At 35.6% G+C, this 13,864-nt stretch overlaps 4 protein-coding genes across 7 annotated transcripts; 2 read left to right on the forward strand and 2 right to left on the reverse strand.

Moving 5' to 3' along the window:
• The first annotated feature begins 56 nt into the window (after nucleotides 1-56).
• On the forward strand, nucleotides 57-5,142 carry LOC105434275 (DNA repair protein XRCC3). Its single transcript, XM_025220137.2, has 5 exons — nucleotides 57-234; nucleotides 3,917-4,116; nucleotides 4,420-4,550; nucleotides 4,647-4,847; nucleotides 4,904-5,142. Exons 1-5 carry the CDS (start codon nucleotides 194-196, stop codon nucleotides 5,114-5,116), a joined length of 786 nt encoding a protein of 261 aa, XP_025075922.2. The 5' UTR covers nucleotides 57-193; the 3' UTR covers nucleotides 5,117-5,142.
• RIOK1 (RIO kinase 1) lies at nucleotides 737-3,468 on the reverse strand. Its single transcript, XM_011649942.3, has 5 exons — nucleotides 3,332-3,468; nucleotides 2,159-3,186; nucleotides 1,867-2,069; nucleotides 1,467-1,757; nucleotides 737-1,392 (listed from the first exon to the last, which is right to left on the reverse strand). Exons 1-5 carry the CDS (start codon nucleotides 3,391-3,393, stop codon nucleotides 1,288-1,290), a joined length of 1,689 nt encoding a protein of 562 aa, XP_011648244.2. The 5' UTR covers nucleotides 3,394-3,468; the 3' UTR covers nucleotides 737-1,287.
• LOC105434274 (pseudouridylate synthase RPUSD1) lies at nucleotides 3,333-6,333 on the reverse strand. 3 transcript variants are annotated; one of them, XR_016141177.1, is made up of 5 exons: nucleotides 6,032-6,333; nucleotides 5,725-5,968; nucleotides 5,372-5,648; nucleotides 4,003-4,153; nucleotides 3,333-3,573 (listed from the first exon to the last, which is right to left on the reverse strand). XR_016141177.1 is itself a non-coding variant. In XM_025220135.2 (4 exons), the coding sequence occupies exons 1-4, from the start codon at nucleotides 6,251-6,253 to the stop codon at nucleotides 4,075-4,077; spliced, it is 822 nt and encodes a 273-aa protein (XP_025075920.2). In that variant the 5' UTR covers nucleotides 6,254-6,333; the 3' UTR covers nucleotides 3,795-4,074. The 3 variants fall into 3 exon arrangements, 2 of the variants coding, with proteins under 2 accessions (XP_025075920.2, XP_011648240.2); XM_025220135.2 differs by lacking the exon at nucleotides 3,333-3,573 and having other exon boundaries at nucleotides 3,795-4,153; XM_011649938.3 differs by lacking the exons at nucleotides 3,333-3,573; nucleotides 4,003-4,153 and adding an exon at nucleotides 5,126-5,300 and having other exon boundaries at nucleotides 6,032-6,332.
• Nucleotides 6,334-6,463: 130 nt separating this feature from the next.
• Nucleotides 6,464-12,146, forward strand: LOC105434278 (resilin). 2 transcript variants are annotated; one of them, XM_089084214.1, is made up of 4 exons: nucleotides 6,464-8,914; nucleotides 9,144-10,106; nucleotides 10,261-10,666; nucleotides 10,857-10,993. In XM_089084214.1, the coding sequence occupies exons 1-4, from the start codon at nucleotides 8,906-8,908 to the stop codon at nucleotides 10,946-10,948; spliced, it is 1,470 nt and encodes a 489-aa protein (XP_088940340.1). In that variant the 5' UTR covers nucleotides 6,464-8,905; the 3' UTR covers nucleotides 10,949-10,993. The 2 variants fall into 2 exon arrangements, with proteins under 2 accessions (XP_088940340.1, XP_011648246.2); XM_011649944.2 differs by lacking the exon at nucleotides 10,857-10,993 and adding an exon at nucleotides 11,001-12,146 and having other exon boundaries at nucleotides 7,328-8,914.
• The last annotated feature ends 1,718 nt before the right edge of the window (nucleotides 12,147-13,864 follow it).

Consider the following 13,864-nt stretch of genomic DNA (forward strand, 5'->3'; position numbering starts at 1 on the left):
GAGATCCCCCCCACCCACTGAAATATAATAATACTAGAACGCGCATTGGCGCCAGAGTCGTGAAATGACAAGGAGAATCTTAAATAGTATCTTTATCTCTTTTTAATATAATCTAGGTCAGTTCATAGGGCGATATTCATAAATTGGTATTCTTTCTTCTAATTAAATTTCAATCTAAATCTCGTAATCTGATATGAATTTTTTTTTATACTTTGGACTTTGGATTCTGTTCAGGTATTTTCAGTGTTCATACTGTGGTTGCGTTCTGCAACTGTTGTGTTCACTTAACAACCGTTGCATAACGGTTGAGTAATTCATCAACGTAATTTAGAGACTTGAATTTAAATCAATTACATTGATGAATTACTTATCAATAAAGACCAATAACTACCCGCTCATTTAGATGCAATGAAGAACTAAAGAAGAATAATGTTACAAAATTTTATAAACAATTGCGAAACTGCTTTCTTTGCCAAACATAATTATTGTTCTTATTATTACCAAATGTTAAAAATGAAGAACGAAATTATCCACATTGTTAATTGACCAATAACCTTAAAATTTTCTGATTGGTGGTTCAGTGGAAAATTCCTGAATACCAAGCGATGTGAGTGGATGTGTTCCATCGTAACATAATTAAACATAACATTCCCGAGAACGAGTGAACATGTGTTATTGGGACGCTTCCTACGTTCTACGAAGAAAACCAGTTGGTGGTCGTTTTCATACTCCGATAATGTTCATTTTTTAATTTATTATCATGCAACTTCATAAACAATACATATTTACAAAATAATGTTATGATACATTTTTACAAAACATTTTTGTCCACTGTCATCTTTTATGGATAATTAAACAGGATTGATAATAATAAAAACCGTTTTAAATAATAAACAAATGTCTTCACGTTATAGATATGTACACAGATACTTTGTCTAAGAATCATATTAGAATGATAAATTATTAAATTAATATTATAAATTATCCCAATTTTAATAGTTATGTAAAGTATGGCAGTCTAATATTTTGACGATACGAGATGAATCTGAGTACATATACATATATATATTTACATGTACGTACATATCACTCTGAAGAACATATTACGAAATAATAAGACCAGAATAATGTCAAAAATATATATAATGTGTATATCTTAGATTGTTTCATTCGAATATATTTAAATAATTCTCTTTTCTTTTTGTATCTTTTTTTTCCTTGAATGTGTTAAGAACTTAACCGATAATCATTAGTGTATAGATTGCATAATTTTTTTTTTATAAACGTTTATTTTCCTCCTTTCAATATTTTTATTTTACGTTTTTTTATATGCTTTTTTATTTTGACTTTTCGCTTTTCCGCCTGTTGTTCTTTGACTGCTTTTTTGCGCGCCTAAAATAAAGCATGAAAATTAATTTGTACAATTAATAGATGCATAATTGTGAAAAAGATAATACATGTCTTACTTTTCTACTTTCGGGACTTTCGTTTCTAGGTCTAGCTGAATTTACGAATTTGCTTTGTTTATTATCTTCACTGCTTGTTTCGCTTTCATTTTCATTGTCGGAATTGTCACTATTTTCAGAAGAAGTATAGGAATCATTTTCTTTCTTCACATCTTTATCTTTATGTTTGCTAGCGAGGATCTCCGGTGTTTCTGCAGGTTTGGACAAATCTGCTTTTAAGCCTATTAGTGTCTTATAAATCAAATTTTTCCCAGATTTCGCGAGATTTATATCACGTTCCACATTGATCACCTACAAAAAAAATATGAAATAAGTAGTAAATAAATAAGTAGTTTTAACAGAACTTTTATTTGATTGTATGAATAAAGAAAATTATGTATAGTATGCTTGTAAATGATACCTGAGTCAATCTTTGAGGAATATAAGCATGTTTAAAAACTGCTTCTTCTATTTGTTGTTGCTGTGAATCATTTTCTCGATTTGCCTCCTGAATCCAAATATCCAGATACTCATCCATATTATTTTCATTTACAGTTGGATCCGTTATGAAATCAAACAATGCTTGAAGAGGCATAACTCCTACGTCATGCTTTTTAAAAAACGCTGAAGGAAAACAAAAAGTCAAATTATATATAAAGTCAACTATATATTTTTTATTTGAAGTGAAAATACTGAAATGTTCTCTATCACACCTGTAATATTGCTACAATCGTTTCTGAGAAATTCTGTTGCATTGCAATGATCACGATCCACAGCTTGCGAAACATCAATGACTACAATCGATCCGTTGTGATATAGCAAATTATATTCACTTAAATCAGCATGAACAAGTCTGCACTTGTTGTACATCTTCCACATAATTTCTATACATTCTCTGTATAACATCCTTGATTTTGATTCTGTAAGTACTGCATCCTTCAATTTAGGTGCTGCCCAGCCATCTGAACCTAAGAACTCCATCAGCAGCATATGCCCACCATACAAGATTGGCTGCGGTGCATGGACACCACCCTGTTCCAAACGCTTTAAATTAGAAAATTCCTTTTCCGCCCAAATTTTTACCATTTTGCGTGGATTGTGTAGAGAATGCACATGATCAAAACGGTATTCACCCCTGATATACTTCTCCCGATTTTTAAACGTCAGAATGGATGTCCGATATATCTTAATAGCAATTTCATCTTCGTTTTTTGACTTTGCATAATATACATTGGCTTCCTTCCCAGTTGAGATACAACCATTTATCTCTGCCAAAATCCCTCTTTCAAACAACTTGTGTAATTTCTTTTTTATACGTGAATCCAATACATTCTCACTTGTTGCATGATCACTTTTATCTTTTGTTCTCGCACGATCTTTATCAACGCGTTTATCATTTTCAATCAATACATTAGCTACATGGCTTGGCAACGATGGTCCCGCATACTTTTCCAAATTAATCTTATTCGCATAACGAGATAACAATTTGTGTTTAGGTTGATAATTTGACACCTTGGTAGATGCATTTTGAGTGTTGGGCCTCTGCAAATTTGTCTTTACAATAGTATTCTTTTCTTCATCCAAATCATAATCATTGTTATATAAGTAATTGTCGTCATTGTCTTCAACATTGATCATTTTATCATCTGTAATATGCAGATTGATCAATTCTGTCTCTAGCTGCTTTTTGGATTCCATATTAAATAAGGGTTTTCCTTTGAAAGTAGGGTTTTCCCTTTGTCTGTAGGAAATGACATGATGTAAGCAATACACAATAATTTTATAAATAGTTCTTGTAGCTTAAATCAGCCATCAATGCTATCTTTTGAGAATTAAAGATGCTAGTACCAGGTATAAATACGAGCAAAATATATGAAAACACTTACGTCAAAGACATTTCATCCTCGTCAGCATCACTGAATTGACCTTCTTCAAAATTTTCTGACATGACTGAATATTTTTTCGAACAGTAACCTGTTCTACATATTATTTTACAAATTGCGTAATGTTTCGTTACAACACGTGCTCGTATTTCATAAAATATTGTCAGAAGGAAAGCTAAGAGGGATTATACTGGCCCTCTTCTGCTCCTGCGATAGCGATAGCCGAAGAAGCAGATGTAGATGGCCTAGTTACATATGTCATTGTTGTGAATAAAAGAGGGCGCCACAATTGCGGGATAAAGACGAATATCATCTAGCATACAAGTTATTTAAAGCGAATTCAAGAAATTGAATTGTTGAATTTTAAACTAGCCATCTGAATTGTTAATTGTCAAGAATATAAACAATATGATATATATGATATTTCAAATGCATTAAAAGTACTGAGAATCAATTTCGAAATAGATCTGCTGGTAAAAGAAAAAAAAAAAGTAATTTTTATTTTGTACTAAAATGTAACATTTTACATATGCGATTACGTGTATTTGCGCATAAAAAAAATTTAATATTTTTATCGTGTTATTACAGATCAGTGATGGACGCAGCCGCTATTAGGGAGAGATTTTTAACAACCGGTTGTTCAATATTGGATGCAAAACTTAAGGGCGGTTTACCTTGCAGGGGTATCACGCAGATTTATGGTGCTGCTGGCACAGGGAAGACACAATTAGCTCTACAGATGTGTCTTACTGTTCAATTGCCGATAACCATGGGTGGTCTTGAAGCTGGTAACGTTCGAAAAGCTTGGAAAATGTATACTGACTCCTGAAAATTTAAGAGCAAACAAAAGACTTCATATTTCTAAAACATGACAGAATAGTTCATGTAGATCTTACAAATGTATGAGACTTTTTTAAATATTTTAAATAATAAAAGAAAGTTTTATACAATTATCAATTTTACAAATAACAGATTTTTGTGCTATGTTCGTATTCTTTTCTTTTTTCTTATCTGGAATTCTCTTAAAATATTTATGTCATTATTGTGAATATTTATGTCATTATTTATGATGAAACTATTGATGTTAACAGGTGCCATATATATTTGCACAGAAACTGCTTTTCCATCAAAACGATTGCAGCAATTGTTGAAGAAGTCAGAAATAACTAAAGCTCATTCCGTGACTGGAGATGTGATATTTGTGACACATATAGCCACTATTGTAATTATAATATTGTATTAGCTATAATAAATTAAAAAGTAAACTTTAACATGTAAATTCGATTGTTAAGTTTATGTCAACTAATAAATGTTGAAGGAAGAATTGGTATTGTGTCTGCAACGCAAGGTTCCAGTGCTAATGAATGCTCATAAGATAGGATTGTTAATCATCGATTCGATAGCTGCCCCTTATAGATCAGAGGATTGGAAAGATCAAGGTAAAACTAAAAGAAGCATCGGAAGACAATTACATGAACTTTGTAAAAATGACGACTTATGCGTGATCTGCATTAATCAGGTAAAAAATATGTAAATGCATTGTTATATTGTATACTAATGATTTGTGTTCTTTAGGTTTCTGCAGTTATAGATGGTCACATTCTTATCAGTGAAAATGCGAATGAGCAACCAGCTTTAGGATTCACATGGTCTAGCATGATAACCAATTCTATATACTTTTACAGAAAAAATTCCTTGCGATACGCTTGCATAATGCTAGCTTCACATTTGCCAAGGCTTACGTTCCAATTTGAAGTGAACGAATCTGGAGTCAAGGCGATTGAATAAATCTGTGTGTTGATATATAACAAAAATATCTTAATTTTATTCCATTAATTTATATATATCCCGGAATATATTTTCGTCCAAGATTTTTATTATATTCGTCACTTTATAGTCAGATAATATGGAAGCATCAAATGGATCAGCTGTTCTTACATCTATATTTTCGATATCACAGTTTAATATTAACCTTGAAAGTAAATAAAGTATTAATAAAGTAATTATATGTATCAAAACTGTGATACTCAGTGTAAACTGTACCTAAGGGCATGAAGATAGGTTCTGCAAGGTTCTATATCTTTGCCTTCGCTGTATGTATAGTCCCCTATGACTGTATGACCGATATGATGGCAATGTACTCTCAATTGGTGTCGTCTACCTGTGTCAGGTGCTAACAAGATTTTAGTAGCAGGTTTGCCTCTCCAAAATCCATGTTCCAATACTATTAGCATCGTATAGGACTTACGAGGCTTATCACAAAAGATACTGTCGCTCGTACACATCTTATGATTGCCAGTTTTTTCTCGAACATCGGCACCTAGATCAAGAAGAAAAATTACGCTAAAGCTTTGCTAGATTTACCAGAGCGTTATGTACGTGTTGTGGATTCTAACCAATAGGTTTGTCGATTACAATGTGAGGTTCATGTATGTGACCGTGTACCAATGCTAAATAGAATTTTTGTACTTTATGATTTTCAAAAGCGGATGACGCTGCTCTGGCCGCCCTTTTATTTAATGCTATGCACATGACGCCGCTCGTAGGATAATCCAATCGGTGCACAAAGTGAAATTCATGGCACAATCTCGGATTAACCAAGTCAGGTAGCATTTCTCGCAGTTCTGTTTGAAGAGTATTCTGTAAATATAAATGCCTAATTGACAAATATGTTAATCATATATCGAACGAAGGTGTCCTCACCTTCCTGTCGGGATTATCGCTATTTATGTACATATCGTAGGGTTTATTGACTATCAAAAAGTTCTCGCTGCGATGCACGATTTTAACAGATTTATGCTTCTTGTGCCAGTCATTCACTAGTGTTTTGATATATGACTGTATCAAACGAATTATTGTGTATGTGAGATTGCGGACGATCAGCCTGCACAAGTGTAAAAATCTATTTATGTTTATTCCTACCATCGTACTACAGCAAGTATTGTTTATTTCGATTCGCGGGACAACGTTTCCACCTCGCGGCTATTTCAGTCATTTACCTATACACGTGGAGGAAGCATTACGTACATACATACGTATATACATCTTTGACTATAGAAATGTTTTATAGTCAAAAATATATATGCTATACGTATGTGCTTTTTCCGAATAATAAATATTATTCTTCTCAAAATAAAATTGAATATTTTAAGGATATTTTATTTTAATACATGACAAATTACGAAAACAATCCTAAAATAGTCCTACAGATGAGAGAGAGAGAGAGAGAGAGAGAGAGAGAGAGAGAGAGAGAGAGAGAGAGAGAGAGAGAGAGAGAGAGAATGAAATAAAAAAGCAATTAGGATCTTCAACGAAATATATCCTACATAACTCAGAATACAAAATCGAGATATTTTAAAAATGTCTAAAAGATATTTTATGTTCAGATTTTGGATTTTGTATTATGTGGAAATATATACTATGTCATATTAATAAAAGCTCTTGATTTTTTATGAGTACTTTTTATGAGTACTTTATGAGCAATATATTTGCGATAAAAAAATATATATCAATATCAGCAAAATTTATTTTGCCAAATAATGCACATTTTATAGTTTTTGATGGAAATTTTAGCGTCATGGATTATCTAAGTGAATAATTAATTGCAATCGAGAGTGTAGAAATTTGTATACTAACATATATATGTACACCGATTTATATTTTCATTTATATAAGTAACACAAAATTCTCATTGAGAGATACATATCTAGAAAGAAATTATGTGCACACACGTGAAACTTCTCTCAACGATTTTCGCATAAAAAGATTGCATTCGCCTGATCAATATAAAATGTGATCGATTGATCGAGTGAAAAGATTTTTGATTTTATTTATTTCAATCACATTTTATCACAAGTATTCAAGCACAGAGATAATAAATTTAGATAAGAATAAATTTCGATAGCGATAAATGCGTCATTCTAGCATTATAATTTCGAAATAAAATTGTATTGTATATTTATATTATTTATAATAATTATAATATATCAGACTTCTCAGACAACACAAAATTTAAACTCTTCTTTGAAACGTCCTTAACAAATATGTTTTCAAATATGCCTTTTAAACATTTTTAAACGTTTTTTCTTACATCTCAGATTATAGACTTTGTATTGTCTGGAAAATTAAAGTATATACATATATATATATTACATTTTCGGATGTAAGGAGAATATTCTTCTTTTTATCATCTTCCTCTCGAATAATTTATAATTCAGATATCATCTCGCGGTTAGATCAATTGTAATAAAATAAGAATTGATCAATCAGGAACCGATTGAAAGGATCGATCGTAAACATTAACGAGTGCCTCAGTTATGCTCGAATTACAGGTACGTTTGCTTCACGTGTAAACGTATGCACGTGCATGCACGCTGTCCGGGAAAATTTGTGCAATCCGAGCATTCATACCGAATGCAGGTGACGGTAGCATGGCACGCTGGATGAGACGGATACGTTATGCAAGTTTGCGCCACAGAGATCTGTTGCGTCAGAGCGGTTCGTCAGCACTGTACACGGACGAAGAAGCCGACGTTCGAGCTTTTTTTCTTAATTGAAGAACATTTCACGATCGCACATCATCGATACCTCAATACGTCGACATGCTAAGGCAACAGATATTTCTTTCCTAAGGACTTTTAAATATTGATCGGATCAGATTAGACTGATAGTGTGGATAAAGAGGATTCATATAGAGATATTCAACAAAATAAATTTCCATAATCCTTTTTATCAAGAAAGTTCGAAATATGATAATAATATATGTACGTACAATAATAATAATAGTATTTATATGGGCCATAATTTACCAATCTCTGTGGTAGAAAGTGATCCTTCCGATCTCCCTGTTTGCAGAGGGAAAATTAAAATTTATTGAACAATGTTATACATATATTACAATTAATTAAGCACGAGACACACGTTCCGATTTTATACTCATATCATGAAATATAAAAATACATATCTTATTATCGCGTTTCTCTTTGCAACTTGATACGATCTTCCAGTGATTTCAATATACACGCGGGATGTAGTTTCCCAATTTTATATCATGAGGCTGTAGGTATTAAGAAGGGGCTAAATATATATTTTTACGTTCTTTCGCGGTACGGCGGTGCATCAGCGCAATATATCAAGGACTACGTCAAAGGCTCTCGAACGCGAGACGATTTAGAGGCGCTCCATTACGAGCTAACGATTCGCGATGCAACACTGACGGGAATCGCGATCGACGAGATATAGAGCGCGAATAGAGTGAGCATACGCTTACTTACACGCCGAATCGACTCTTTTCCATCGTCACCATCGATTCCGAGGCAGCATCTTGTGACACACTTGCGTCGAACGTTGCTGTAAATCTTGCCGATTGCACCAAACTATGATCTAGAAACGCGGATGAGTCCCGGATGGGATATATAAAGAGCGAAACAGACCTCGTGTTTGTCATTCCCTCGAGAAATCCATCCTGTGCTGAAAGGGTAGCAACGAGAAATAGGGAGAGCAAATCTCCCTTAGAGGGATATACTAATAAAAATTTGATTCCTTTTGCCACTGGAGAACACTATAGAACTCGCCAATATGATTAAGGTGAGAAAAGATTAGATTTAGCTTCTAATTTTATAATACTTATGAAATATAATAATTATCATATATATGTAATTATGTAATCAGATATAAAATAAATTTAAACAGATTAGAATAATTTTAAAATTAAATGTTATCAAAAGAATTTTGTTACTATTTTGGTGGCCCATGTTTATAAAATTTTATAAGATTTATCGATATTATTTCACATTGTAATGGGAATTCTCTTCAGATCAGTGGAACGACGTTCATTATGATTCTGACTGTGGTGCATTCGGAACCTCCGGTTAGTTCGTATCTACCTCCGAGAACCGGCACCTCCGGTGCGAATGGCGGTCGAACCGACTTGTCCACGCAATATGGGACGCCGGATTTCAATAATAGAGGTGGTATTAATAGAAACGGTGGCGCAACAAGTTTCGGCGGGCCCGCTGGTAATGGCGCAGGTAATGGTCCATCGAAACTTTACGATGTACCCACCGGGGGAAATGCCGGCGGAAATGGTTTAGATCAGTTTCGAGGAAACGGGTTTAGGGGTGGACAACCCTCTAATGGCGCTTCCAACGATGGCTTTGGTGGAAACCGAGGCAACGAAGGAAGACCATCGACTAGTTACGGTGTTCCTAGCGCGAATGAAAACAACGGGGGTCGTTTTGGAAACGGAGGTCACGAGAAAAGACCATCGTCTAGTTACGGTGTTCCTGGTGCGAACGGGAATAGAGGTAGTTTCGGAAACGGAGGCAATGAAGGAAGACCATCGTCCAGCTATGGTGTTCCTGGTGTGAATGGGAATACCAAGGGTAGTTTTGGAAACGGAGGCATCGAAGAAATACCGTCAACTAACTATGGCGTTCCTGAAGCGAACAGAAATCATGGAAACGGCGGCGGTCGAGGACCTTCAAGTAGTTATGGCGTACCTGGTGCGAATGGAAATACGAATGGTAAAAGTTCTTTCAGTGGAGGAAATAGTAGTGGAGGATCATCGAGTAGCTATGGATCTTCGAATGGAAATGGATTTGGTGGAGGATTATCAGATAGTTACGGTCCTCCTAATAGAAATGGAAACAATGGTTATCCATCCGGAAGCCCAAATGGAAACGTAGAGAATTTCGGGCATGGCGAAGGAAGTTTTGGAAGAGGAGGAGGAGACGGAGGAGGAGGAGGTTATAACGATAACGCGCAAGAAGAAAATATCGTGAGTGTATAAATCTTATTAAATTAATTGAATTATATGCGAATGCAACAATTAGTCAGGCACAATAATTTTCTTACAGAGATACTTATTTATCTCTTGATATTTCTTTATCAAATTATTTTATTGTAGTGGTTTGAAAGTCTATCATTTTCAGAAGCCGGCAAAATATGAGTTTTCATACAAAGTGAAGGACCAGGAAACCGGCAGCGATTACAGTCACACGGAGACTAGAGACGGTGATCGAGCTCAAGGCGAGTTCAACGTTTTGCTTCCAGACGGTAGGAAACAAATTGTCGAGTATGAGGCTGATCAGGATGGATTCAGACCGCAAATTAGATACGAGGGTGAAGCAAACACCGGCGGAGGATACGACAGGTCGAATGGTAACGACGGCGGTTATTCTTCTGGCCGACCAAACGGCGAAAGCGGTGGCTTCGCAAATAACTCAGAATTTAACGGAGGCGGTAGTAACGTCGGTTATCCGAGTGGTGGCCCCGGCGAGGGAAAGCTCGGTGGATTTAATGGCGGAGGCGGCAGCGGTTATCAATCGGGAAGACCAGGTGCGATAAGATTGCAACCTTTAATTGAATTGAAATTGAAATGAAAACGTGAAGGAATAAACAGTAATTTCGGGTGAATGTTTTAAAAAGCTTTTAATTCTTGTAATTAGTATAATGAAATATTCAAGTTCTGTATATAAGAATCTAATTTTACATTTAATAAATTAATTACTAATATTTTGTATCTTAGAAGTCGATCTTTCTTTTCTCTTCTGTTTAAATGAAATAAGATTTAAGAAAACATGTGGAAAAATGGTAAATAATTTTGCATATACAATTTAACGTCTTATTTATTATTATGACATTTTTGAACTGAAAAAAGATTTGTTTTCAGAACAGTCCTTTGGTCGAGATAACAATGGTGGCTTGAACGGTGATATAGGCGGATACTTTTCTAATTCTCCTAGCAATAATATCGGCAGCAATGATAATGCGAGTGTCGGAAATAATAAACAAAGCGGTAATGGTGGATATCAATATTAAAAAAACACATAGTTTAATAGCTTTAGAGAAGTTTTAGATAATTTTACACTAAACAACTAAGAAAAAATTATTAAAAATTTATCTATCTCGTAAATATTATTTAAGCACGGAGAACAGGGAACTTTCGTATCATATTATTGTATTAGTTATTTACAAGACTTTCCTTTATCTTTCCATGAAAGAGTAAAATACGGCAATGCCTTTACAGATTTTTTTAAATATAAATTTCATAAATTCATATTTATTACCAATCTCTCGTATTCGCACGACTTATTTAAACTTGTGTAGGACCTTCTAGTTGAGCAAAAAAAAAAAAAAGAAGAAAAAAATAAACATATATATAACCGACATTGATAGAAACACCTTCATTATTGCAACGTACGTTTCCTTCCTACGAAAGTCCGTTACGATCTGAAACTTCCACGTATTCTTGATAAGCAAACACGTACAACAATAACAATAGTAATCGTGAAACTCGGCATGCACAGCTAGATATCAAACCGTTACGTAGAGTTAGACATTACGTATGCATGCAGCTGCGTAGAATAATTTCGTCTTTTTTACGAACTAATTTCGCACTTCCGCGGCATGCTCGGGGGAGCGCGACCTTAAGGGTCGCACGATGCGCTCGTACGACAAAGATTAACGCGGCAGAAACGGCCGATGTACAATTACGCATCTCCGTATCCGGCTCGCGTTGTATCTCGTGCGACCGGTATCTCTCGCTCGGCCACCGACAGGAAGTCAAAGTCGGGCTGGTCTGCCGCCACGTGTGAATCTCCGTGTGTTAAAATGCGCGTTGCCAGCGGCCGCGGTTTCCCAAACGGCCCCCGCGATATGCCCACGCACCACAACAACGAACGACCGAATCGTAAAAGACGATGCAGATCGGTCACCTGCAGATCCCGAAATGCCAACGAAATCCCCCGCCCGAATTGAGAAGATGAAAATAGAAAGAAGGGCGTAGGTGTAACATTCATTTAATTCAGGATTATCGTACGTACGGAAATCGAACGCTGAGCCTTTCTCTATGCGAAAGGCTCCGGAGGGAAAGCCCTGGACGTTGAAATTTATTTATTCGAAAGCTTGAAGCTCGAGAACAAAAATCTCATTTGTTTCGTTATATTATTTCTTTAAGAAAGGAAAATGTCTTGGGTAAATAATATATCATCCCGAAACCTCGCGCAAATTTAAGTTCTTTGAAAGATATATAAATGCCTTTGTGTTCTCTGTATTACGTAAGTTTTGCGTGACAGGATTGTGTCTCTTAGCTGTTAGGTGGACATTTTCGAGACGCGGCGTGAAATTCTCGCGTATTCACACGGGGCGACACATCGGCAATATTTCATAATTAGTTGCAATTCAATTTGCACGGCGACGATATGCGCGCGCGTATGCGTAGACGCACGCGCGCAAATGCGCATAAATATAGCCAGTGTAACCAGGAACAAGAGAAACAGGTTTCAGCCACGGTACCGTAGATCCTTAAGGCATCATTGAGCGAATGGTAAACCAGCTGCGCCCGCTGCTCGGGATTTCACTGTAAATGTCAATCCAAGGCGCGTAAAACGTCCCTACGATTTAAAGGAAAGTCGAGCCGTATAGTAAAGTTGTTGCGCGAACGCGAGGGGATGAAAAACGCGATGAGGGTGTTTAACGCGCAACGACCGGCGCTTCCACTCGCGCATTCGAGGGATGTTTTATTCCTCGAAGCTTCAGCTAAAGCTAAATTTTTAGGAGGAAGAAATGATTCATTAAGATGAAAAAATAAGAAATGAATTAATGTAGAACGACTATAATGCCATTGATTTTTTTAAATAGTATTATTAGTATTATGTGGCTAAAAATTTGATTGACTATCAGATATTCAATAAAAAAATTGTAGTTAACGCGGCGCGAAGAAATTTCCATTGGTTCCGAATTTTTCAAATTTTCCTAACACGCGATGACCTTTATTTTTTAATTTTTCGAGAGGTAAGGAAGATTGTTGTACGCATTGCGGAGTGATGCATTCCTATTACGCTTAAACAGAGATACTTGCCGGGCATATTAGAAAGTTGCGGACTTTAGTACATGAAAGTACATGAGCCCGACCATCGTTAATTACTGTTCCTCTGCAAGTGCGAAGTAGTCTAACATCTACGAGGATGTTAAATGCCGCCCTCGCGCCACTGAAGATCAGCCTAATTATTTTACAACATTGTGAAAATTGCCAGATCATCCCAAGACAATTTCACGCACTTGAATTTTTTTCAGTCAGTAAGGTCTAAAATTCTTTACATTTTTAAAATGTCGAGTTCTCACGGTATTGCGATGATATTTCGTAGCTCTCGATCTGTATATGTAAATTAAAAAAAAAAAATTAATTAAGTACGCGATTACCAAATAATTAATATATCTTCGAGATTGAGATAAAATTATTTTACAACAAGAGCGTGAACATTCTTAGTATTTATCTTTGCTAAAAATTGCTGGGTTGTCACTTTTTTACATTGTAGTACGTTTTACGTTATTTCGACAGAAGATCAGCATAGGAAATTATCCCGGCTGGATAAATGAGATGAAAGTGACCTTTGCGGTCTGATAAATCTCACACCTCAGTGTGGCATTTCGCGACGAAGCATCTTGTTACCGGGCGCACTTAGGTGTTTTCGGCCATATTCGGCGATGCATCCGGGCATCTTTATGACCCAGGCAGGACCCATGTCGGTAACC

Source organism: Pogonomyrmex barbatus, unplaced genomic scaffold (assembly GCF_055798465.1).
Source record: "Pogonomyrmex barbatus isolate J1 unplaced genomic scaffold, ASM5579846v1 scaffold1, whole genome shotgun sequence".
Lineage (NCBI taxonomy): Eukaryota > Metazoa > Arthropoda > Insecta > Hymenoptera > Formicidae > Pogonomyrmex > Pogonomyrmex barbatus.

Coding starts and splice junctions, on each gene's coding strand:
- LOC105434274 (XM_011649938.3), bottom strand. CDS start 6,253: ATGGTAGGAATAAACATAAATAGATTTTTACACTTGTGCAGGCTGATC. Junction 5,969..6,031: donor GCGATAATCCCGACAGGAAG/GTGAGGACACCT, acceptor TTATATTTACAG/AATACTCTTCAAACAGAACT. Junction 5,649..5,724: donor TGTAATCGACAAACCTATTG/GTTAGAATCCAC, acceptor TTCTTGATCTAG/GTGCCGATGTTCGAGAAAAA.
- LOC105434278 (XM_011649944.2), top strand. Junction 10,107..10,260: donor ACGCGCAAGAAGAAAATATC/GTGAGTGTATAA, acceptor TATCATTTTCAG/AAGCCGGCAAAATATGAGTT. Junction 10,667..11,000: donor TTATCAATCGGGAAGACCAG/GTGCGATAAGAT, acceptor ATTTGTTTTCAG/AACAGTCCTTTGGTCGAGAT.
- RIOK1 (XM_011649942.3), bottom strand. CDS start 3,393: ATGTCAGAAAATTTTGAAGAAGGTCAATTCAGTGATGCTGACGAGGAT. Junction 3,187..3,331: donor GAGGATGAAATGTCTTTGAC/GTAAGTGTTTTC, acceptor CATTTCCTACAG/ACAAAGGGAAAACCCTACTT. Junction 2,070..2,158: donor CGATTGTAGCAATATTACAG/GTGTGATAGAGA, acceptor GTTTTCCTTCAG/CGTTTTTTAAAAAGCATGAC.
- LOC105434275 (XM_025220137.2), top strand. CDS start 194: ATGAATTTTTTTTTATACTTTGGACTTTGGATTCTGTTCAG. Junction 235..3,916: donor GGACTTTGGATTCTGTTCAG/GTATTTTCAGTG, acceptor GTGTTATTACAG/ATCAGTGATGGACGCAGCCG. Junction 4,551..4,646: donor TGACACATATAGCCACTATT/GTAATTATAATA, acceptor TAAATGTTGAAG/GAAGAATTGGTATTGTGTCT.